Source organism: Microplitis mediator, chromosome 1 (genome assembly GCF_029852145.1).
Source record: "Microplitis mediator isolate UGA2020A chromosome 1, iyMicMedi2.1, whole genome shotgun sequence".
In the NCBI taxonomy this organism is placed as follows: domain Eukaryota; kingdom Metazoa; phylum Arthropoda; class Insecta; order Hymenoptera; family Braconidae; genus Microplitis; species Microplitis mediator.
In genome coordinates, this window is record NC_079969.1 from 3,277,066 (window position 1) to 3,303,633 (window position 26,568).

Here is a 26,568-nt window from a genome sequence, read left to right on the forward strand (position 1 = left end):
GGATAGAAAATAGCTAATCAAGAATAAACGAATGTGATAATTATTTTTAAATTGGTGATTTATTTTAATATCAATTATAAATCATTTTTCTTTCATTGATATTTTAGATTATTATTTTAAATCATTTGAATTTCTTGAAGAAATTAATTTATCATTTCGGTGTTTTTAAGAACCGTCAGATCTGAAAAACCGATTCAACTAATTAAAGACGTTTCAAGCCATGGATTTCAACTTCATCACCTGTAATATATGCATCATAAAAATTACTTAATGTTAATTAGCAGATTGTAGTTTAAATTAATAATAAAAAATATAATTTCGGTGTTTTACCAGAGTCTAACACATCGGTAAACTTTTTATCAATAACATCATCTAATCCGCTAACATTTTCAACAGCTGCCACGTAAAATAGCGTGTCGCGCCAGAATGAATACACATAATCGTTTTCTCCTGCTACGATTCCAACTAAAACACGGGCTTGGAGATTTGATTTCAAGGAACAAAACAGTCCACTTCCATAACCCCACTATAAAATTTATTTTATCGGAATTATTTGATAATTTAATATTTAAAAATCACATATATGTAATTCCAATTAATTTCAAAATAATTATAAATTTTTAATTTCGACTTTATCCATTTGTGTGATTAAAAATTTTAAATTGGCAATTAAATTTTCTACAAAAATGTTCTTCAACTTATTCCCCTAAAACTCGACAGATTTAAAAAAACTGAGTTTAAAAATTTAGTCCATTAAAATTTCGACAAAACCAACAGCAGTAAAATATCAATATTACACAGAAAAAAAATATTTCTTAGTGCAAGAAATTTTTGTTTGTCCCAAAAAAATTTTTTGTATTATAAATTGAAAAGTCAAAATTTCTGGAAACGAGAATAAATTTTTTTAGAGCAAGAAAAAATTTTTTGAACCGAGAAATTTTTTCTTGTCTCAAGAAAATTTTTTTTTTTAATTTATAATACAAAAAATTTCCTGCGCCAAGAAATTATTTTATTCTGTGGATTAGATAAAAAAAAAGTTGAGGAACAGTTTTAAAAAATTTACTTACTCTCAAAATAAAAATTTGCGGGGTACAAATTAATAAATTTAGTGTTTTAAAATTATAATGATTTTGAAATAACGATAATAGTCTTGATGTACTCACAACATTGTTGGTGCTAAGACAGTAAACATTAGCAGGATTTCCATAACGATTGCCAACGTACACATACTCACATTGAGTAAATGATATATTCCAACCATCATAATACGGTACGAAACACTGGTCTGTATTAATATCATCAAGATTTGAATTTATTTTCACGTATCCATTTTTATCTTGTTCGGGTTCAACTGCTTCATTAGTTATAACTACTGCTAGTTTACGTTTATTCTCATTGAAAGTTTCATCTAAGTCTTCACCGTAGTATATGTTACTGACATTGAAATTTATTCTCTTACTTTTTTCTCTACCGTGGACTTCTTTGCTGATATAACTGTCAGTAATATTAGGAACCCTGAAATTAGCAGACATTAGCAATTCCCGGATTTATTTTTCAACAAATCAATCACGAAAAAAAAAAAAACTAAACATATGCACATGTAGAAAATTAAAAAAGCTATAGGTGTAATTTTAGAAATATTTTTTTTTAAATTTTTTGTTACCCGAATAAATGTTACGACAAATAAATATATCAGCATTGAGAAAATTTCCTTAAATAATACAACTAATTTATTTTCGTTGATGAAAATTTTTAGATATCCCGCATAAAAATAACATATATTTTGATTATATATAAAAAAATATACCGTAAATATATAATTTTATAAAACGGCAAAAATGTATGTAGGGGAGGGTGAGGCAGAGCGGCCCCCCTGAAATTTTGACCAAAAAAAAAATTTTTTTTTTTTTCGACTAATTACTATAAATCCGATATGTTTGCGCATTTTTACCCCTACGCATGATATTTGGGGCAAAATGGACAAGCCCAAAATTTTGAAAAAGTGATTTTTTCATATTTTTATCGTCAAATTAAAAAAAAAATTATTATTGTTCCACATTTCTAGCCCTACGCATAACACCTGGGGCAAAATGGACCAGCCAAAACTTCCGAAAAAATTATTTTTTCATATTTTTTGGCCGTTTCTCTATGTAAGAGGTAAATTTGGTCACTAAAAATTTATAAAAATTAAAGTTTTTTTTTTAGTTGAAAAATTTTTGAAATAAAGTACAATTATAGAATTGATTTTTTTTTTATTAAATAACAATTAGTAATTAAGGTAATCGAGAGTGAACGATTTTTTACGCTTTAAAAACTTTTTTTCGAGTAATATAAAACCAAAAATAGTTGTCAAGAGAAAGAAATACATTCTTAATGATGAAAACAATTTAAAAAAAAAAAAAAACGGAAAAAAAAATTTTTTTATCACTTTTTGAAGGGGGGCCGTTCTGCCCCACAAAAAAAAATTTTTTTTTTTCAGAATTTTGGCAAAATGTCCATAAATTTGTTCGAAATAGGACAAAAGTAAAGTGATCTTATGGTTGAAAGCCACAAAAAATAATAATTGGCTTACGGGGGCCGCTCTGCCTCACCCTCCCCTATAATAAAATATAATATTTATATAAATTCAAAGTTATACTTTGATTTATAATTTAAATTATAAAAAAATATATACATATTTTCATAATATGTAATATAATTATAAAATATAATTTTTAACTTATAAAATTCATTATAAATTTACATATATTGGAATGATATATAATAGAATATATTTTTTTATATATTAAATATTATATTGTTAAATATATTTTTTAATATAATTGACGTTGGAGAATCTCAAGATATTGAATTGTATATTGTATTATATAATACATTATATATCTAAAAATATAAAATAAAATATGAAAAATAAAAACTTTCAGTTTGACGATGATTGTGAGTATCAATGAGAATATATTTTATTCGAGTAAATTAAGTATGTAGATCGAACTTGAAAGGAAGTTTGTAGAGAGAGTCGTTATGACTATAAATTTTCATTTATATGATTAATTTTTAATATAAAAAAATAATTACTCAAAATAAAATAAGTTTTAGAGGATACCGAAAGAGCATTCATGGAACTGAAAATTTTTCGAAGCACAAAAGTGTCATGTATATCTTTTAATATATACAAGCTTATATACGAGCATCATATATTATATTATACTGTTAATAATATAATTTGAATTATAAAATCATAATATATATAAACCTATAAATTGATACTATATAATGACATATTTTTTTTATATAATCTAATATTATATGGAGTTTTTATAATGATAATATATGCCAAAATATAAAATTATATATTATATTGATATACTTTTAAAATATGAAATTTTATATTGAAAACGGCAAAAAAGTAGTTATTTTTTAATATATAATTATTTATACTCTGCTTATACTATCTGCTCTAAATTATACTATAATATAATAAATATTATATTATCTGATATAATTTCAGAGTATAAGTTTTTTTCATGCGGCCGCATAAAATTTTTCGGATATCCCTCTACTCAATTTTGCTGGACCTTCTCCGATTTAAGTAAAATAAAAAAATGCTATTTTATAAAATTTTATTTTTTTTAGATTTACCGTTCGAGACATATAGGATCAGTGATGTATACCCGCGGTGCGATAAATGTACCGTAACATGTAGACCACATTTGAGTGTTGGAAATTTCTAAATCCCATCCGTAAAACATATTGTATCGTTTGTTAAATTTTTCAACGTTGACTACAAACCTCTCGGAATGTACCAATATTCCGGTGTTAAGTAATAAAATCAACAGTTTAAAAATCATTTTTCCAGAAGAGAAACAAAAATTTGGTACAATAAAAAATAATTATTAATTATGTGTACAATCTTTAAGAACTCGAAAATAATTTCTGTGTCAATGTAAACTTATTTTTTTTTTGTGGAGAATTATAAAATAACTCGTGTATTTATACTTTAAATTAGAATAAAAAAAAAACGATTAATTTTTATTATTCTCAAGCTATGAAATCTTCAGAAATATCAGCATATGTATACGACAATAGATATGTGATTTTTTTACGATTCACAAGATAAGATTTTTGAAAAATATGTTAGTCGTGATCTTATAAAAAAAATTTCCATTTTTTTCAAAGCCATTTTAATATTTTTTATGGCAAAATAGAAATAAAAATTCTAGCTTAATTTATCAGCTTTAATTTACTTTTAACAAAACTTTGCTAATTTCTTTCGTTATAAAGTTATAAAAAAAAAGAAACGATAAAAGTAGAATTTTTTTATTCCGAAATCTTTAAGCGATTCCAAATTCTAAACTAATTGACTGATTGGCTCATCTGCGAGCCTAATCAAGCTAGAAATTACTCCAAGGATAAATTGTATCGTTTCTTTGCGATCCGTCAAAAAATTTGAGTGCCATTCTGATGAAAAAAAGTTACGTTATATAAATTTTTGAACTCGTGGTATTTTTTCGAACTACTCCACATAAAGATTAGATTTTTTTTTTTAAATAAAAAAAAAATATTTTATGATGCTGATAATTTCGTGAAAAATTTTATATTCCAATAAATATACAAAAGTTCACGATTCAAAAGATAAATTTAAAAGAAAAAAATGTAAATCGTGAGCTTTAAAAAAAAAACCATTGAAGCTTAAGTTACTGCAAATCCAGTGACTCATCTTTATCTATTAATTTTATTATTTTTTTTTTTTAATAATCACATATATGCACTTTAGCCTAATCAAGCTAAAAATTACTCCAAGAATAAATTGTATCGTTTCTTTGCGATCCGTCAAAAAATTTGGGTGCCATTCTGATGAAAAAAAGTTACGTTATATCAATTTTTGAACCCGCGGTATTTTTCCGAACTACTCCACATAAAGATTAGAATTTTTTTTCTTTAATAAAAAAAAAATATATTATGATGCTGATAATTTCGTGAAAAATTTTATCAATGAATATGTAAAAGTTAACGACTCAAAAGATAAATTAAAAAAAAAATATGTGAATCGTGAGCTTTAAAAGAAACAATTCAAATTGACGTTGCTGCAAAACCAGTGACTCATCTTTATCTATTAATTTTATTATTTTTTTTTTTAATAATCACATAGTATAGGGGAGGGTGGGGCAGAGCGGCCCCCCTAAGCCAATTATTATTTTTGTGGCTTTCAACCATAAAATCACTTTACTTTTGTCCTATTTCGAACAAATTTATGGACATTATGCCAAAATTCTGAAAATTTTTTTTTTTTTTTGTGGGGCAGAGCAGCCCCCCTTCAAAAAGTGATAAAAAAAATTTTTTTTTTCGTTTTTTTTTTTTTTAAATTGTTCTCATCATTAAGAATGTATTTCTTTCTCTTGACAACTATTTTTGGTTTTATATTACTCGAAAAAAATTTTTTAAAGCGTAAAAAATCGTTCACTCTCGATTACCTTAATTACCAATTGTTATTTAATAAAAAAAAAAATCAATTCTATAATTTTACTTTATTTCAAAAATTTATCAACTAAAAAAAAAAAAATTTAATTTTTATAAATTTTTAGTGACCAAATTTGTCTCTTACATAGAGAAACGGCGGAAAAATATGAAAAAAAAATTTTTTCGGAAGTTTCGTCTGGTCCATTTTGCCCCAGGTGTCATGCGTAGGGCTAGAAATGTGGAATTATGATAATTTTTTTTTAATTTGACGATAAAAATATGAAAAAATCACTTTTTCAAAATTTTGGGCTTGTCCATTTTGCCCCAAATGTCTTGCGTAGGGCTCAAAATGCGCAAACATATCGGATTTTTAGTAATTAGTCGAAAAAAAAAAAATTTTTTTTTTGGTCAAAATTTCAGGGGGGCCGCTCTGCCCCACCCTCCCCTACATTAGAGCCGATGTTTTTTTCGAATCTGCTCGATTAATTAGGACTTCTAATAACAGAATTTTCTCATGGTTAAATTATGGGTTTGCAAGACTAGAATTCTACACGGAGAGAAAAAAATATTTAAACAACTAATAGTGACTTTTTGTAATGTAAATTTTTTATAAATCTAAGCTATTGTATTTGTCTTCAGTTAAATTTTGACTCAGCTAATAATTTTGACAATGCCAAGACACGAAAGAATATTTTAAAGCTTGAGGAGATTGAAACCGTGTATACAATAACTTTTTTAGGCTTGAAAACGGCGTAAAGATTTGGGGCTGGTTCGCAGGGTCAATTGTTTCCCAGATTTTTTTTTTTTTTTCAATTTTTTTTATTGTGCAGGTTGATAAAGAACGATGTATGATATCTTATGTATATATACATATGTGAGATGTATATATGCATGTATTTCATTGGAAAACAAGTATAGATTGTTGACACTCATTCTAAAGGACATGAAATTCTCGGCTGATCTACGGTATCAAAGCTGATTTTAAATATAAAAATGACATAATTAAAATGCGAAAATATTTATGAACGTCAGAATAACTATTTCTGGATTTTAAATACATATTTAGTAAAATGTTGAGGGGAATATATGTGAAGCGTAATTCAAAATTGGAAAATCCAAAAGTGCACCCCTCGAACGCTCATGTTATGTTTTTTTTTAAAAGTTAAATTTCGAATAAAATTGAATATCCCGCTCTTTTTCCATAGAAATTTTCATGGTAAATATACGGTAATAAAAGTAAAAAAAAAATAAATAAGGAGAACATTCCTAATGAAAAATGGCGGCAGTGTGTGTTTGTTTACATGTAAGATTGCCGGTTTTAACCGTAATGATTTATTTTTAAAAAAACGAGAAGGCCTACAGTAGTGATTTTCGAAAGGAACCTTCTTTGCTTAATTCTGAAAATTGTGAAAAAAAAATTAAGTAGTTTCGTCAAGTCGTTCTCGAGATATCCATACCACGCCGTTTTTTTGAACCACAGACTAATGGACGTCCACGATAAATTTTTTTTAATGAACTTTTTTTTATATTAATACATATTGGACAAATTAAAAAAAGTATCAGGATTATTCATTAGTGTTTCAGCTTTATATTGATGTGCTTTTCATAATGTGTAAGAGTAATAGAAAAAAAAATATATGCACTTTAATGAGTGGAATTCGTGTGACCTTGACAGGTCGGTTATAAAGCACAACCTCTCCGCTTCGCTTCCGAGGCGTGCAATAAAGCACTACATTCTAGAAAAACCCAATCTAATCGCGATCACGTTAATTACTTAGACGTGTCATTAGTGTTTATAAAATTATGAACAAGACGAGCACGATTGTGGTGACTTTTTGAAGATTATACTTTGTTTTAGTAGGAAATTTTTTGTTTTAAGAATTATAAGTCAAGGAAACAAATTTTCTTAAATTAAAATTTTTTTCCTCAGTGCATGAGGACAAAAACAATAACTTGAATTTATAAGAAATACATCTAAAAAAAAAGTCAATATTAGTTTTTCACATATTTTTTTATTGTCATCGCATACAGATTATTTGGGTACAAAAAAATAAATTTTTTTTTTCAGTTATCGTCGGCCCTGTTAATGTGAGCTGCATATATTTTTTTCTTAGCATGCGATTATATGTACCTCGAAAAGTATTATTATCATTCACACATAGAATAATAGGTGGTATAATGTTTCTGTGACCACGAGTCTGCATAAATGTCACGTGCTTGTTTGCGGCAGACTCCAGGTGAACAACACTCACTAGAACGTGAGCACTAAAAATAACAATGTTAATTAATTTCATAGAATTAGAAAAAATTTTTCTCATAATATTTCAAATAGTGAATTTGTTATCTTTATTTATTTACGTAGAGGAGTAGAGAGCAAAGTGGGCTCCTCAAAATTTTCTATTCGTCCATAAATTCGGACGGATAATAGCTTATCGAAATTTCTTATGCAATGAGGGCTAAAATAGACCACCGAAACTGTTGATTAAATATAATTTATTAAGAAAGTTGAAGATAATAAAATTACGTTTTAAAGTTATATCGCAGCAGACTATTAAAGTGACTTTTATATTATTAAAATACAATTGTTTTATAGTTATTTGCAAATATCACACCGTAAAGAATAAGAAATATAAAATCCGAAATTTTTTGGAGGGCCCAGTTTGCCCCTAATTTTCGATTTTGAAATTTTAATGGACGCAGCATAATGAAGTGAAAATAAGGATCAAGGGTCTAAAAAGAAGTAAACGCGTAAGAAAAATTAATGATATTGTAATTATTTTACTTGAGGGGCCCACTTTGCCCCCCCCCTCCCCTATTTTATGCTTACCGATGCTCCAGGGCGTTTGCAAGTATACGCCGGCGGTCGACCTCCACCGCCCTTGCAAGCTTCGACAGTGACTTGCATCATTGCAATAACAACAAGGACGGCAATAAATCCAAATAGTATCTTTGACATTTTTCCAATCGAAATTGATCTGATCCAAAGCTAGATAATTTTAGTTTTTGATTAACCAACAGGTTTTATGTTTCAGTTGTTAATTTTCTATGCATAAATTAAAAGCTTTCTAACTTTTAAACAATAAAAAGTATTAATAATAAATACCGGATTTGTGCAGAAGTTTAAATTCTACGATTAATGAGTACCCGCACGTAACGGGTTTATAAATTAACAAATTTCGAAATTTTTATTTTTGTTTAATATATATTAGTTTCGGTACTTAAATTAAAAATAAGAATTAAAAGTAATTCTACACGGAAAGATTAGAACCCGACTGGTTACTGTTCTGCACCCACCCGACTACACGGAGAAAATTTAATGGTACTATTTACAATACAAAATTTGTAATTTTAACCATCTAAAATGGTAATAACATTTTATCACCGGTAAAAGTAAGTTTTACTATTAAAAATGATAACAGTTACAATTGATGATGGTAACGGTTACTATTGAAAATGCTAATTATAAATATTAAAGATTGTAATGATAACAATTGATGATGGTAACGGTACTATCGAAAATGCTAATTTTAATTATTGAAAATTATAATTTTTACAATAGAAGATGGTAACACTTACCATTCCAAGTTGTAAAAATTCTTAACTAAGAATGTGTGTGTGCTCGCGTGAGTGTGTGCATGTGTACGTGTGGGGTATATGTGTGCACGTGTGTGTACATGTGGTCGTGCGGGTGTGTGCGCAACCGTGTGCATGTGTGTGCGCCATGTGTGCGGGTAAGTGTGCGCATGGATGCGCGTGTTTGGGGGTAAGTGTGCGCATGTGTGGAGGTAAGTGTGCGCAACCGTGTGCATGTGTGCGGGTAAGTGTGCGCATGTGTGGGGTAAATGTGGGCATGTGTGCGGGTAAGTGTGCGCATGTGTGGGGTAAGAGTGCGCATGTGTGCGCGTGCATGGGGGTAATGTGCGCATGTGTGCGGGTAAGTGTGCGACCCCGTATTTATGTACATGTGTGCGTGCATGTGCACAAGCGTAGATATATGTATGCATGTGCGTGCGTGTGTGTGTGTGTGTGTGTGTGAAATTAATCACTTCCCCAGTGAATAAAATTACACATAGTCAAGCGTCAGACTATAACGTTTATATTTTAATTTTTTATTAGCTTAGATGGTCATCATTATTTTGGCTGATAGTAACCATTACCATCAGGTTATTAAGAATTACGATTTTTTATAATAGTAGAAATTATTTTAGATATTAACAGTTATAATTTCTGATTAACATATATAATTGTAAACTTTACCATACAGATGGTAGACACTACCATTCAGATCGTTTATTTAATAATTTAAATGATATTATCAATCATATAATTCAGTTTAAAAATTGTACTATAACTTGATGGTAACTTTTACCATAAAATTTTCTCCGTGTAGAATTTTTCATAAGGGCCTGACGAGGTCCTTATCAGGTTAACCTTATTTCAAATAAGGTCCCGATCAGGGTATCCTGACGAGAATCCTGATATGGATGTAACGCTTAAGACCCATGAGGTCCTTATCGGGATTGCCTTATCAGGACCTTGCCAGGATATCCTCATCAAATCCTTATCAGGATTACCTTGTTAGTAATTATTTTTAAAAAAATATTAAATTGCAAAAAAAAATAAGAGAATTTTAATTCAATCGAGAATGTTATCTATCGTATTGAGAGCATTAATTAGAGGAAGTAAACATATTTTTTATTGATGAAAAAATCCCGATGACGTCTGGGCTCGAACCTGCGTCCTTTCGATTCAAAGTCCTCGATGCTATCCACTGCGCTGACATAAACAAGTGATCTTGAAAGTGTAAATATAATATTCATTATGATGTCAAAGAATAACTGATGAAGAAGTAAAAAATCTGTGCTGCAATGATTGACGTGATTTTTATATAATATTCTTTTGTACTTTTTTTAATTTTTAGCATGTAAATGAAATATTTAAAGAGATGGGATAACTTTTTTTTGAATAAGGATATCCTGACGAGGTCCTGATCAGGAACTCGTCGGGTTGACCCGGTGGCAAATAACTTTTTTTTTGAATAAGGATATCCTGATGAGGTCCTGACAAGGAACTTGTCAGGTATGCCCTAATAAGGCAAACCTTATATTAACCTGATAAGGTCCTTATGGTACTTCAGGCAAATCAGGACGAAGTTCTAGTCGGGCGACTCAGTACGGTGCTGGAAAAAAATTCTCGATTGTGGTGCAGCGCCACACTGATTACTGTGTAGAACCTGACTGAGTCGTGTGCGCATATCACTCAGTCAGGTTCCGCACAGTAATCAGTGTGGCGCTGCACCACAATCGAGCATTTTTTTCCAGCACCGTACTGAGTCGGGTGCAGAACAGCAACCAGTCGGGTTTCAATCTTTTTGTGTACATTAATTTATTTACGATGCAATGATAATATTTTTATATAATTTTGTAAGTTCTAATAAATTAACTCAGTATAGAGTAGAGGTATCATTTTCGGCGACTTGATAGCCAGTTTTGGATACTTTTAAATAAAATAATTTGTAAAATGGGCATTGATTTAATTAATTTTTTTATGTGTTATTCAAAAATTACAATGGAAGTTTTATTTAAAACGTTTTCATTTGTCAACATTAATATATATTGAATGTCCAGAAACGGAATAGTGGCCACAAATGGTCTTTCTACCCTAGTTTTAAATTGATCAAAAAACATCATTCGTTTGGGAAATACGAATAATTCGAATTTATATAAATTTTATTAGATATGAATTACTTACTCAATAATTATTGTTGACGAAAAATGAGTGTTGTCCAACAGGTAGTAACTGCAAAAAGATTACAAACTTACTGTTAATAATTGACTTTACAAGCCACCGTATTTATAGTCGATTTCAACGGCCATTTGGATTTTCCCATCTTCTTTGTCATCGACTGATATTTAGACACCTGATATCCCTCCTTCGCGTGCAAACCTTCCATCCTATTCTTCCACGCAACTACTCTTCTTATCTAAATTATCCGGTCATTTTTAAAAATATTATTTTTATTATTTCGTTGTTTTAAATACTCAGTGGATTATTTCCGGTGATCCGACTCCACAAAGGGCTGATCCTGTTCAAATATAATAGTATTTTGAACATTTAAATATTCTTATATAATTAATTTTCTTAACGCAAAATTATTATGAATTATACTTTCATACGTTGGGTGGTGTAAAAATTTAAAATATACACCGCCTAAATTTAACACCGAATTTGGTGAAATTTTCACACCGAGACATTTACACTACACCGGGTCCAAAAAAATTTTTAGTGTAGGAAGAAAATTAAATAAATATGAGGAAGATATAGCGTATAAAATTCTGCGTCAAATAAGTATCCACATGATAGGTTTAAAAAATAGTCAAAATTTTGCATATTTAAAATTTCAAAAGTACGCAGAAATATAACTATCATATAATATGTCGATGTGGGTACTCATTTTAAAGGAAATTGAGAGAATAGTTGAAAATTCTAGGTGAAAATCGAATTTTACTTAACACCGAAAAATTTTGATAATTTATTTTTTACTTAAATTTAAAATTAAGAATTTCTAGGAATCGATATTTTACTTAGCCTCAATACCATTCTTTGTTCGCTCGCTTATCAAATAAATTGTGTGGGTTTTTTCAAATGATGTTGATTACAATCAGTAATTATGTCTACATACTTACTGAAATATTAAAAAAAAAAAAAAAAACCCGTGAATAATAATTCTGATTAGGAAGAACTTTAATGAATTAAAATGTCTAAACTCATGTAAAATTAAGTAACTATGAATAAATTTAATCGATAGAGAATTTTGCGTCTTCTTCAGCGAGTACTTTTGCTTACATATATATAAATATATATGAGAGGTAGAAGTGCGCAAAATTGCGCGCACTTACCCCAATGTAAGGGTAAGCATACTTAGTTTATTAATTCAAATTTACATACAAACATCTACAAAATATCGATGTGGGCATCATCTCGCATTGATCTACGAAAAATCAAAAAATCGAACGTTGCAGTAACAGTTAGCGTTCAGGATCAGTCTTTTGAAGAGTCGGACTACCGGAAATAATCTACTGAGTATTTAAAACAACAAAATAATAAATATAATACTTTTAAAAATGACCGAATAATTTAGATAAAGGCAGGTGCCTAAATATCGGTCGAAGACAAAGAAGACGGGAAAATCCAAATGGGCGTTGAAATCGACCATTAATACGGTGGCTTGTAAAGTCAATTATTAACCGCAAGTTTTGAAACAACTAATAGTGATTTTTTGTAAAGTAAATTTTTTATAAATCTAAGCTATTGTATTTGTCTTCAGTGAAATTTTGACCCATCTAAAGATTTTGAGAATGTCAAGACACGAGAGAATATTTTAAAACTTGAAGAGATTGAAACCGTATATACAATAACTTTTTTAGGCTTGAAAACGGCGTAAAGATTTGGAGTTTGCTCGCAGGGTCAATCGTTTCCCAGATTTTTTTATTTTTACAATTTTTTTTATTGTGCAGGTTGATGAAGAACGATGTATGTTATCTTATGTACACGGAGAAAATTAAATAATTGCAGTTACTATCTATTTATGGTAAAATTTTTTACCATCAACCCGATGGTAGTGACAACTATCTGGATGATTGTATAAATCATATTTATGGTAACTGTTACAATCATGTATGTTAATTAGAGATAGTTACAGTTATCATTTTAAATAGTTGTATTTACGATCTAGATGGTTACAGTTACCATCAGAAATTGTAGTAGTTCGAAAAATAGTTCGATTTAGATTCGAAAAATATGTCCGCCAAGTACTGAACAGTGTCTTAAACGTACTGACAGTTTTAAATTTAGAAACATATCAGAATCATTAGATGAAATTTCTGATAAAAATGAACCTGATAATAACAATGTTTTAGGTCTTTTAGACAATGTTTTACAAGACATTGATTCAAGCTCCGGTCAAAACATTAATGACGTGCGTTTATCTGATTTTAGCTGTTGTTATTTTATTTAAATTTTTATAAAATTAATTTCTTTACAAAATTAACTTGTACGTTAATACTTATTTTTTAGAATAATAATCAAGGCCTCAATCGCAATTTACCATCCGTACAAAATTTATTGAATTTTTGATCAATTTTTTTTATAGCATTTAATAATATATATTATTTATCAGTGATAAATTATCACTATCCTTGATAGGAAACATTATTATCCTGATGGTAAATATTACCATCCTGATAGTAGTTGTAATCATCTTAATGGTTACTGTTATCATCCTGATGGTAACTGTTACTATAAAAAATGATAACTGCAATTATAAAAAATTGTAGCACTAACCATCTTTATACTGAAAAATTTTTTAATCATCCTAGATGATTGCAGCTACAAATTTAGTATGATAACTCCAATCATTTATTTTTCTCCGTGTACACTGTAAAAAGAGCAGTGTTAAAAATGGACTCCTTTTCACTCCACCCGGTGTAAAAATGAAATTACACCGGTGTAGGAGGAGTAATTCACCGGTTTTAAAAATACCGGTGTTAAAGCGGGGTAACCGGTATAAAAGCGGAGTAAAACCGGTGTAAAAGCGGAGTAATATCGGTTTGAAAGCGGGGTAAACTGCGTCCGCTTGGAGTATTAACTTTAAAGATTATAAAACACAAAAAATGTCAGTTCTTTATGAAAAAATATCATTTATCAACTAGTATAGTGATCGAGTAAGTAAAAATATTCACAAAGTAAAATATTTTAACACCGGTCTAGAATATTTACACCGGCGGCGGCGTTATTTTCACACCGTTTTTGGGGGTAAATTTAACACCGCTAATTTTAACACCTACACCGCTTGGACTTACCCCGGTGATTTTTTACGGTGTATGTATACATATGTGAGATGTACATATGCATGTATTTCAATGGAAAACAAGTATAGATTGTTGACACTCATTTTAAAGGACATGAAATTCTCAGCTGATCTACGGTATCAAAGCTGATTTTAAATATGTAAATGTCATAATTAAAATGCGAAAATATTTATTAACGTCAGAACAACTATTTCTGGATTTTAAATACATATTTAATAAAATGTTGAAGGGAATATATGTGAAGCGTAATTCAAAATAAAGCACTTCAATTTAGAAAAACCCAATCTAATCGCGATCACGTTAATTACTTAGACGTGTCATTAGTGTTTATAAAATTATGAACAAGACGAGCAGGATTGTGGTGACTTTTTGAAGATTATACTTTGTTTTAGTAGGAAATGTTTTGTTTTAAGAATTATAAGTCAAGGAAACAAATTTTCTTAAATTAAAATTTTTTTTCTCAGTGCATGAGGACAAAAACAATAACTTGAATTTATAAGAAATACATCTAAAAAAAAAGTCAATATTAGTTTTTCACATATTTTATTATTGTCATCGCATACAGATTATTTGGGTACAAAAAATAAATTTTTTTTTCAGTTATTGTCGGCCCTGTTAACGTGAGCTGCATATATTTTTTTCTTAGCATGCGATTATATGTACCTCGAAAAGTATTATTATCATTCACATACAAGAGAATAGACGGTATGATGATCTTGTGACCACGAGTTGTCAAAATAGACATGAGCTCTCGGGCGGCAGACTCCAGGTGGACAGCAATCGTTAGAAGTTGAGCACTAATAATAATAATGTTAATTAATTTCATAGAATTAGAAAAAATTTTTCTCATAATATTTCAAATAGTGAATTTGTTATCTTTATTTATTTACGTAGAGGAGTAGAGAGCAAAGTGGGCCCCTCAAAATTTTCTATTCGTCCATAAATTCGGACGGATAATAGCTTATCGAAATTTCTTATGCAATGAGGGCTAAAATAGACCACCGAAACTGTTCATTAAATAAAATTTATTAAGAAAGTTGAAGATAATAAAATTACGTTTTAAAGTTATATCGCAGCAGACTATTAAAGTGACTTTTATATTATTAAAATACAATTGTTTTATAGTTATTTGCAAATATCACACCGTAAAGAATAAGAAATATAAAATCCGAAATTTTTTGGACGGCCCAGTTTGCTCCTAATTTTCGATTTTTAAATTTTAATGGACGCAGCATAATGAAGTGAAAATAAGGATCAAGGGTCTAAAAAGAAGTAAACGCGTAAGAAAAATTAACGATATTGTAATTATTTTACTTAAGGGGCCCACTTTGCCCCCCCCCCACTCCCCTATTTTATGCTTACCGCTGATCCAGGGCCACTGCAATAATCCCTCGATGAACTCACGAAAGTGACTTGCAACATTGCAATAACAACAAGGACGGCAATAAATCCAAATAGTATCTTTGACATTTTTTCAATCGAAATTGATCTGCTTCCAAAACTAGATAATTTCAGTTTTTGATTAATCCACAGGTTTTATGTTTCAGTTGTTAATTTTTTATGCATAAATTGAATGCTTTCTAGTTTTTAAATAATAAAAACTTTGTGCGAATATAAAAACTATGAATAATAAATAACGGATTTGTGCAGGAGTTTAAATTCTACGATCAATGAGTACCCGCACGTAACGGGCTTATAAATTAACAAATTACGAAATTTTAATTTTTATTTAATATATATTAGTTTCTGTACTTGAATTAGAGGAAATTTTTCATTCATTTATTATACGATCTAATAAATTCGAGTTCTAATAAATTGACTCAGTATAGAGTAGAGGTATCTTTTTCGACGACTTAGGAGCCAGTTTTGAACACTTCAAAAATTTTAAATTAAATAATTTTTAAGATTAGCATTGATTTCATTAATTTTTTAATGTGTTATCTAAAATTACAATGAATGTTTTATTTTAAACTTTTGGTTATGTAAGGGGGTTCTTTATATAAATGAATGTGAATTAACTTAACAACGATTTATTAAATTTTAAAGTTACACGCGTGAACATAAAAATAGATGAATTGACCGGCGAGGCTTGTGGGTTCGGAGGTCGAGAGGAACTGTCTTTTCTGAATCTCATCCTTCGGGTCCTTCACTCATTTTTTTGAGAGGGGGTACCGAGGGATAGTACTCATAGAAAAACTAGAAAAGTAGAGATAGTATGTATAGGGATGCAAGCTGAGTGCAAAAAGAGAGTTAGAAATAGAGAAAAGAAAGAGAGAAACAATTCTAATGAGATACTGGGTCCGGGTCGCTGGCCAGCCGACGACGGGCCCTAATCCTTTAATTGCCTTCGGAAAAAATAGGTAAAAAAAATAGGTCATAAAGATTGAGGATGTGACAAAAAGATTTGGGAAAAACCCACAAGTCTTAGCCGACAACATTTACAAAATATTTATCTTAATCTTATAACAATTGCACACTTAAGTTTTATAATATTCTTGCCAGCTGCAGATGTGAATTTTATTACATTGTCAGAATATTACAATAAACTAAAATTTCCCAAAATATTCTGCAGCGGACAAAACTATTCCCATGTTGCTCAGCATCACCGCTTAAATTATAATCCCGTATAATTTATGGTGTTGCTTCACAGTTGGGCTAAAATACAAAATAAAATAGTTAAAATAAAATATTTAAAATAAAAAGTTACAAATTAATAATCATAATATTTAGCACTACTACTAATAATTAATAAAAGATTCCACTACTAACTACAAGTTAATAATCATCCTAACTGACACTAACGTTATCTAAATCGCTAAGTAAATGAATGCAAATATTTGATAATTAATTAATTCAATAATAATAATAATAATAATAAGAATAATTAAAATACGTTAAACTGCCGGGAGTGGGTGGAAAGAATGACCCCCCACAAACTTTTCTATTTATCAAAATTAATATATATTGGATGTCCAGAAACGGAATAGTGGCCACCCGATGAAAAAAGAATTTATACAATTGTATAGAATTATATATCAATTATATATGAACTATATATAATTATATGTAGACTATACATAATTGGATAGAAAAAATGGCCCGATCCAATTGTATAAAATTGTATATAATTATACAGACTTGTATACAATTTGTATAAAATTGTATACAATTTCTATACAGTTGTATACAATTGCATCGGGCCATTTTTTGTATATAATTTTATACAATTGTATAAAATCTTTTTTCATCGGGCACAAATAGTCTTGTTACCCTAGTTTTAAATTGATCAAAAAATATTATTCGTTCGGGAAACACGAATAATTCGAATTTATATAAATTTTATTACATATGAATTACTTACTCAATAATTAATTATTGTTAACAAAAAATGAGTGTTGTCTAACAGATAGTAACTGCAAGAAGATTACAAACTTACTGTTAATAATTGACTTTACAAGCCACCGTATTTATAGTCGATTTCAACGGCCGTTTGGATTTTCCCCTCTTCTTTATCATTGACTGATATTTCGACACCTGATATCTCTCCTTCGCGTCCGAATCTTCCATCCTGTTCTTTCACGCAACTACTGCTTTTATCTATATTTTTCGGTCATTTTTTAAAATATTATTATTTTTTTACTTTCATACGTTTGGCGGTGTAAAAATTTTAAATACACACCGCCTAAATTTAACACCAAATTTGGTGGAATTTTCACACCGAGACATTTACACTACACCAAGTCCAAAAAAATTTTTAAGTGTAGGAAAAAATTAAATAAATATGAGGAAGATATAGCTCATAAAATTCTGAGTAAAAATCGAATTTTACTAAAAATCATAAAAATTTTTTTAATTTGTTTTTTACTTTAATTTAAAACTAATAATTTCTTGTAATCGATATTTCGATTGGCCTCAATGTCATTCTTTGTTCGCACGCTTATCAAATAAATTGTGTGGGTTTTTTCAAATGATGTCGATTACAATCAGTAATTATGTCTACATACTTACTGAAATATTAAAAAAAAAAAAAAAAAACCGTGAATAATTATTCTGATCTAGAAGAACTTTAATGAATTAAAATATCTAAACTCAGGTAAAATCAAGTAACTATGAATAAATTGAATCGATAGAGAATTTGGCGCCTTCTTCAGCGAGTACTTTTGCCTACATATATATAGAAATATATTTATATGGGGGATAGAAGTGCGCAATTTTTCTTCAAATTTTTATCAAGTTGAAAATTTCAAGTGGAATAAAGCTTCGTCAATCTGCGTGCACTTACCCCAATGTAAGTAAGGGTAAGTGTACTTAGTTTAATAATTCAAACTGACATACAAACATCTACAAAATATCGCTATGGGCATCATCTCGCATTGATCTACGGAAGATAAAAAAATCGAGCGTAGCAGTAACAGTTAGCGTTCAGGATCAGCCCTTTGATGAGTCGGACTACCGGAAATAATCTACTGAGTATTTAAATCAATGAAATAATAAAAATAATATTTTAAAAAATGACCGGAAAATATAGATAAAAGCAGTAGTCTCGTGGAAGAACGGGATGGAAGATTCGGACGCAAAGGAGGGTTATCAGGTGACTAAATATCGGTCGAAGACAAAGAAGAGGGGGAAATTCAAATGCGCGTTGAAATCGACTATAAATACGGTGGCTTTTAAAGTCGATTATTAACAGTAAGTTTGTAATCTTCTTGCAGTTACTACCTGTTAGACAACACTCATTTTTTGTCAACAATAATTATTAATTGAGTAAGTAATTCATATTTAATAAAATATATATAAATTCGAATTATTCGTCTTTCCCAAACGAATGATATTTTTTGATCAATTTAAAACTAGGGCAGAAAGACCATTTGTGGCCACTATTCCGTTTTTGGACATTCAATATATATTAATTTTAATAAATAAAAAAGTTTAAAAAAAAACATTCATTTCTTTCGCTAGAAATGATACCTCTACTCTATACTGAGTCAATTTATTAGAACTTACAAAATTATATAAAAATCTTATCGTTGCTTCGTAAAGAAATTAATGTAGAATTATCTCTAATTCAAGTACTTAAACTAATATGTATTCAATAAAAATAAAAATCTCGAAATTTGTTAATTTATAAACCGTTACCCCTGATTGAGAAACCTAATTTGAAATAATTCAAACCCGATCCGAAATAATTCAAAACTGGCAAAACTGACTATATATAGATATACACTTTTGCATGGATTGAATCATTCCAAATGAAATTTCTGAATCAGGGACGTGCGGGTACTCATTGATCGTAGAATTTAAACTTCTGCACAAATCCATTATTTATTATTAATAGTTTTTATATTTGCATAAAGTTTTTGTTATTTAAAAGCTAGAAAGAGTTCAATTTATGTATAGAAAATTAACAACTGAAACATAAAACCTGTTGATTAATCAAAAACTAAAATTATCTAGCTTTGGAATCAGATCAATTTCGATTGAAAAAATGTCAAAGATACTATTTGGATTTATTGCCCTTCTTGTTGTTATTGCAATGATGCAAGTCACTGTCGAAGCTCGCTCGGGTGACAGACCTTGCATAGACAGTACAAAACCGGTAAGGATAAAATACGTAAATAAATAAATATACACGGAGAGAAATTTATGGTAACAATTACAATATATTATGAGAAAGGTCCCCACTCTCTTAATTTGAATCAGTGGAATTTCACTGGTTCACCAGTGAAACCTCACTGGTTTACTACTAAAACTCACACTGAGAAAAAAATTTTCTCCTGACAACTAAATTTTAGTTATGACAAGAAAATCATTTGGTTGCCCATTGCCAATCATATATTTGGTTGTTTTAACTAAATCTTTTGTAATCCATCAACAAAACAAATTATTAGAAACTATGAAATATTTGGTAAAGATTTATACGCGTTGAGTAGCAAGCATAAAATCAAATTGATTACCTGTAGAGTTTTTAAAGAAGTCATAATGAAATGTATCAGTGATTATTATAGAGAACGAGTTATTAATAATAATTGAATATTATTTTGAAATAACAGAATATTTATTCAATTGTGACAAAAATTGTTCTAGAAAAATATTAATATTAAACATTAATGTCATAGTGTAATACAATATACCTCGACATCACTGTCAAAAATTTTCAACGGATATCTTGTTCTATAAATGCTTCAAGCTCGGAATATATAAACTCTGAAATAAGTATCTTACCAGGGACACCACAAATGGTGGGCGCGATCTAGTGGCGAGCACCGAACTACTCCAGCTGCTGCTGCCTAACACCATAACTTTTAAATCAATAATCATTAGGTTCAAATATATATTTATTAACCTCGAACAAATATATATATTTATTCTAAATGAATATATATTTTTGTGTCTAAGTTAGTATTCATTAGAGTTAATATAATAATATTATGCTCTAATATTTGGATTTGTTGGCACTACAAAATAGTTAAGTTGTCCATTAAATAAATATTTTCTTAACTCTACCAAATGATTTTATTATCTTAGAGAGAGAAATATTAATGTCAACCAAATAGAGTCTATTAAATCATTTGTTAAAAATTATAAAATAGATTATATTGACGTAATAAAATTTAGTTGTCCCAAATAAATTTTAGTTTAATAGAATTCAACAAAACCAATTTAATTGTCCAAAGAGAATTTTTTTCTCAGTGCACTGATTCACCAGTGAGTTTCACTGATTCAACAGTGAGCTGATATAACTTTCGTCATAACCCAACTTATACATATAGGGCATGATTACTCACGTAAAATAAATGAATTAAAAACATATTCACGCAAATTTACTGTATTCAACATTCACTACATTAACTGTATTAAAATTATTCACAGTAATATGGAAGAATGAAACTACTTTTCGAACTTTCTTCGAAATTTTACAAATATACTGGTCGATTAAATTATAAAAATTATCAAAGCTTGGAAGATAGCTTACATTAAAAACATAATATAATTTATGTAAAATAGAAAATGCAATAATAAGGTCACAATTTGGCTTGAAATTTATCAATTAATTCAATTGACATTAATAAACAAACATCAGATTATGTATAACTTTCTATAACCGGTATAACTAATCATAGGTCGCTGTTGACAATGGTCACTCGAGGTACTTAAATTTTGCACTGGTTTACCAGTGAGCATCTTTGAATCTCACTGATTCACCAGTGACTTTTTTTACTCACTGAATGAACCAGTGGATTTCTCATTGATTCAAATTAAGAGAGCGTAATGCATGTTAACCGGTTTTTTTGAAATGTTGATGATAGAAATGGCACCCATATATATTATAGTTATCATTACTATAATATTATGGTAATTATTACCGTAATTTTTTCACATGCGATAAGGGAACTGTTACCATAATGATGAGAATTGTTTCCATACTTATGGGAACTTTTCCCAGAAAGTATGGGCCTATTTCCCATAATTCCAAGTAATCATTACCATAACGGTATGGAACGGTTACCATAAATTTCTCTCCGTGTAATACATTCACTATTTGAAATAATTTATGATAAAGTTTTTTTTAATTCTACAAAATTAATTAATATTTTAATATTTTTATTATTAGTGTGAAAATAACGGCGATTGCTGTAGAGGAGTCTGCTCTTTGTATCGTTGGGCAGATGGCCCTAAATATAATACCTTTGAAAAGTTATGTGAATGATAATAACTTTTCGAGGTATATAATCGCATGGAAAAGTTATTTTCTTGTACCCAAATAATCTGTATGCAATGACAATAAAAAAATATGTGAACAACAAACCTTGACTTTGTTTTTAGATTTATTTCTTAGAAATTCAAGTTATTGTTATCATCTAGATAATATTCACTACTATCGGATTGATAGTAAAAATTTCACTATCACTAGATGATAATTCCTATCATTTAATTCTCTGAGTGTATATAATCATACAGAAATTTAGATATAACTACACGGAAAAAAAATTGTGTACCTTACAACCACGATATTGTACACGGAAAGAATTTTCGTATGAATATTGCCATGTTATTTATTCTAAAAATTACTCTAAATCGAGTTATCTTGGACCATTACGAATTTTTACTTTCGAATTACGAAATTTCACTCTTTCAATGAGTAAAAATCAATCAGATTAATTTTTACTCACAATTACGAGTAAAAATTACACCTAGCGGCTGTCTAAATAAATTCTCTGTAATTCAATTTTTACTCGTAGGTTATGATAGAAAGTTGTTGATTCAATTTATAAAATTTATATTGAATTACAATAAAAATTACAATTAATAGGCTGAAATTTTCATAAAAAATCTAAAAATCATCTAATTGCTTTAGAATATGACTTATAATAAATATTTTGAAAAAGAATAAAAAAAAAAAAATTACTCTTATTGTGTTGAAAAAGAAAAGATATAAATTTTTTTTTAATTTTAAAATAAATATTAGGGCGTGTTCAGAAATACACTCTGGAGGTGAAAAATTACCTATCTAGGTGTGATTAGTACCTTTGTAATGTTATATCGCACCTCTGGTTCGACCAGTGGATATTTCTGAACGCAGGAGTTGAATATTTTCTCTTACAGAGTGTGTTTCTGAACAAGCCCTTAAGTTATAGAGAGATACAGAGATCGTCTTTTTTTCCAAACCTACGTTTGTGTGCGTAACATATGTAAGTTGTCGCGAGCAAAATAAAAGACATTTAATTGAAGCCGATATTAACCGAAGATTAACGGAGGCTACTGAAATATTACTCTACAGTTGAGAGTAAAAATTACTTCCATAGATAAGAAAATTTATTTGAGTTATAGGTAGTTTTTCATCAAAAAGTTAATGGGTTTAAAAGAATGGTATATTAGGGAGTAAAAATTAATCGCATGGAGTTAAAATTAATAGATTAAGATGAGATATTCACAATAATCGATTAAATATAAGACTTTTAAAAAATTACTCAGTAGTAGAGTAAAACATGGTCTAGCAACGTTAATATTTAAACAAAAAATATTAAATTTAAAACAAATAATACCAATTTTTTGCAACGGCCCAGGATTACTCGAAATTACAGAGTAATTTTTATCAAAAAATTCTTTCCGTGTAGTAAAACATTGTAGTACAGTCGGATTTCACTAATTCTGACAGTTAGTCTACGGAGGAGCGAAAATTTTCAGGAAATTCCGACTTATCGAATTCCCCTTCTCCTTCAATGATCAAACTACAACGCATGCGCTCTTACATCTGGATGAATGTAAGCATTGGGTGTCAGACAGCGTGGCTCGTAGTGAGGGTCAAGATTGAGGGGAAGTTCCGAGTTTGTTATAGTAACTGCAATCTTTTTTCCGTGATAGATATCAATATCCGGCCATATCGGATTACTGATAGTCAATGAAACAGATATGATTTTTTTTTTTCCGGTAAATAAAACAGTTAGATTACGATGAAATAAAACTAATAATTGAATAATTGAAAAAATTAGTATTTAGATTATAGAGATAACATCAATACATATTTTGTTGAAATATTTAGTAATAATTATCGTATAATACGGGGATTTTTTAAGTTATTCAAATCTTTTTACTGATTACATAACGAAGTATTATTAGATTACTTTATCTTTAGTAAAAAAGTTTGAATTTACTCGTGATTAATAATATAACTGTTGTGGATTACTAGCAATAAATGTTAAGGCACATTTTTTTAATGTTGATAAGTTATGAACTAAAGCCTTCTCCAGGAGAACCAGTACATTATCAATTGATATGTAGTTACTTAATACTATTTCACAAACATCTTTTAAATTCGTTATGATGTACATTGCAGATACTTCTAATAGATTTAAAGCAAAGTTATAATCATTGTTTGCTTTGTCTAATTTCCCAGTGTACAAAAATAGAAGTAATTCATTGACCAAATCAGCATCAAGATCTGGAAGGTTAATGCAGTTTTCTTTTGACTCTTTCATGTCTGTTGTTAACATCATCCGAAACATGGGACTTTGCGCTGCCAGTATGTTTTTATGAGCTGGAAACTCTTGGTCCTTAACTTTAATAATAACATCACTGAATTCTTTGTTATTGTAGTATTGTTTCATATTATCATATAAATTGGGACTGAGCAATTCATCGGTAAATCCATACCAGAATATTGAAGCAACTATCGGTATACTATATTTATGAGTATTATCATAATTTTGCGGTAGTGAACAAAAATTACCATAATTTGGATGTTTTAAACAAACATCACAATTCGTCGGAATTACTAAACCATCAAAAATCACATCTTCTTTCCAATTAGCCACAGATATTCTAATTGGTGGCGTATCACCTATTGCCAATTCGATAATTACCATCGCTGATTTGGTATAATGTTTTCTGACTATTACTTTTAACAATTTTTTGTCATTCATTTCCACAAAGATGGTAAATTTAATATTGGGAGCACATTTCATGTGAAAAAAATTTGAATATACGATTGTACCTGGCTTTTCAATTTGTAATGTAACCTTGTGAATTGATTGCATGTCTAATGAAGCTGGAGATTTATCACTCATTTTAATTGAATACTTCAAAATATTAATTTAATTTAATGTTATTGTTTAACTGTAAATATAAAAATTTTTTGTTAAAATTTAATTATGACAACCATAGTGGTACAAAAAAAATATGTCGGCTTTTCTGCCGCTTGAGAAATAATTGATGCGAACAAATGCTTACTGATTGTTAATAATTAAAAACTAAAAAATTATTTATTAAACTTACACTGTTCCAGAGCGATGAAAAATTAATTTTCTCAATTGTTAAGTATATATTTGAAAATTAATTTATAATAACAACTTAATATAATAAATCTTTTGATACATTTGATAAAATAAATTTCACGGTTATGACTTAACTGTCCACTAGAGAATCTAGAGATCACTCTAGTTCTCCCAGGGTAAGTCGCCGTCGGTTATTACCCCCCACTCTTACTTATAAAACGAGTCTAATCTCAGGCAGTTACTACACAAGCAGAAAATTCCCAACAATTCTCGACGGCGACTTATAATTTTTCGACAAACTAAAAAAAAAAAACATAAGAATAAGATTGGTACGATTTAATATACTAGATTTTTTTCTATGGAATGTTTAAATATTATTTTAAAATTAATTATAATAAATCAGCTGATGATTTTTTACTCATACTTCAAAACCAACGTGAAATTACTCAAGTTTTCAAAATTAAAATTATTGGGTCATTGGCTGACCACTAAACTCATTATGTAGCGATGCTAAAAACACAAATTCAGATGTAACGGTAAGGAAATACAGGTAGCAGACAATTCTTCTGCAAGCTTAATTTCACGGGTCATACCCAAGTTTCTCAAGGGTCGTTTTAATCAATTAATAAATTAATAGAGATCTAAAATTCGAAAATTTGTTGAGTATACTCCGTAAACGGCCCAATTTTAAGAAAGTCATAGAAAAGATTTATAGGAGGTATCATATAGAAGAACCTTGCTCTGACTTCTCTAAGATGCAAAATCTATTAAAGACTTACTCTAGACTACTGTTACGTTTTTTTGAGATTTGAACACCTGTACGGAAAAAAGAGCAGTTGAAAAATTACAGTTTCTATAGTGAGAAAGGCCTTCGGGGCAAAAATCTTCAAACATCGAGCTTAAACTGTAATTATAGAAATTTGTTATTGTAATAAAATTAATACAATTTTAAGCAGCAAATTTTACAGTTTAAAATGTAATTTTTGAGTTTGAAAATGTAATATTTATTATGCCTGGGATAAAAATGTAACTTTTACAGTTTCAGACTGGCAGCGCTTTACTACTATACGAAACTAATAAATACTCATCAGATATGATCAATTTTTCAACTGCTCTTTTTTCCGTGTGAAAGCTTAAAAATTCGCCTTTATTTGCAGGGAAAATGGCGCATGCGCTAATTTTTATCATCTGTTTTCTTATTAAAAAAAAAAAAAAAATTTCTTTCCTTTAAGCAGGGCAGGAATTTAAACTTTCGACGCAGATATAGTGAAATAGTATATTACACACCTAGGGCAATAAGGTAAGAAATGTCTCAGATCATAAACAAACAAGTGATCAGTGGCTTTCTTGTTTACTGCCCTAGGTGTGTAATATACTATATTATTATAGGGTAAGACGACCAATGACGGGATTTTTATGGCATTCGAAAAGTGATAGTTTTGTGAATCATAGAATGACAGAAGGGTGTG

General features: G+C 29.1%; 2 protein-coding genes and 1 long non-coding RNA gene across 7 annotated transcripts; 1 reads left to right on the top strand and 2 right to left on the bottom strand.

The window, feature by feature from the left end:
- Positions 1-40: 40 nt before the first annotated feature.
- On the bottom strand, positions 41-3,965 carry LOC130668397 (uncharacterized). Its single transcript, XM_057470678.1, has 4 exons — positions 3,640-3,965; positions 1,164-1,515; positions 331-526; positions 41-240 (listed from the first exon to the last, which is right to left on the bottom strand). The coding sequence occupies exons 1-4, from the start codon at positions 3,846-3,848 to the stop codon at positions 203-205; spliced, it is 795 nt and encodes a 264-aa protein (XP_057326661.1). The 5' UTR covers positions 3,849-3,965; the 3' UTR covers positions 41-202.
- Positions 3,966-7,482: 3,517 nt separating this feature from the next.
- Positions 7,483-25,255, bottom strand: LOC130674811 (TD and POZ domain-containing protein 5-like). Of its 5 annotated transcripts, none has more exons than XR_008991131.1 (5): positions 25,101-25,255; positions 23,372-24,941; positions 11,209-11,256; positions 8,285-8,443; positions 7,483-7,722 (listed from the first exon to the last, which is right to left on the bottom strand). XR_008991131.1 is itself a non-coding variant. In XM_057480243.1 (2 exons), exon 2 carries the CDS (start codon positions 24,890-24,892, stop codon positions 23,987-23,989), a length of 906 nt encoding a protein of 301 aa, XP_057336226.1. In that variant the 5' UTR covers positions 24,893-24,941; positions 25,101-25,255; the 3' UTR covers positions 19,881-23,986. The 5 variants fall into 5 exon arrangements, 1 of the variants encoding a protein (XP_057336226.1); XR_008991129.1 differs by having other exon boundaries at positions 22,325-24,941; XR_008991137.1 differs by lacking the exons at positions 7,483-7,722; positions 8,285-8,443; positions 11,209-11,256 and adding an exon at positions 14,887-15,124 and having other exon boundaries at positions 22,135-24,941.
- LOC130674833 (uncharacterized) lies at positions 19,005-22,133 on the top strand. The gene is made up of 3 exons (XR_008991138.1): positions 19,005-19,091; positions 19,782-19,923; positions 21,940-22,133. It is a non-coding gene; the product is annotated as an uncharacterized LOC130674833 (long non-coding RNA).
- Positions 25,256-26,568: the final 1,313 nt, after the last annotated feature.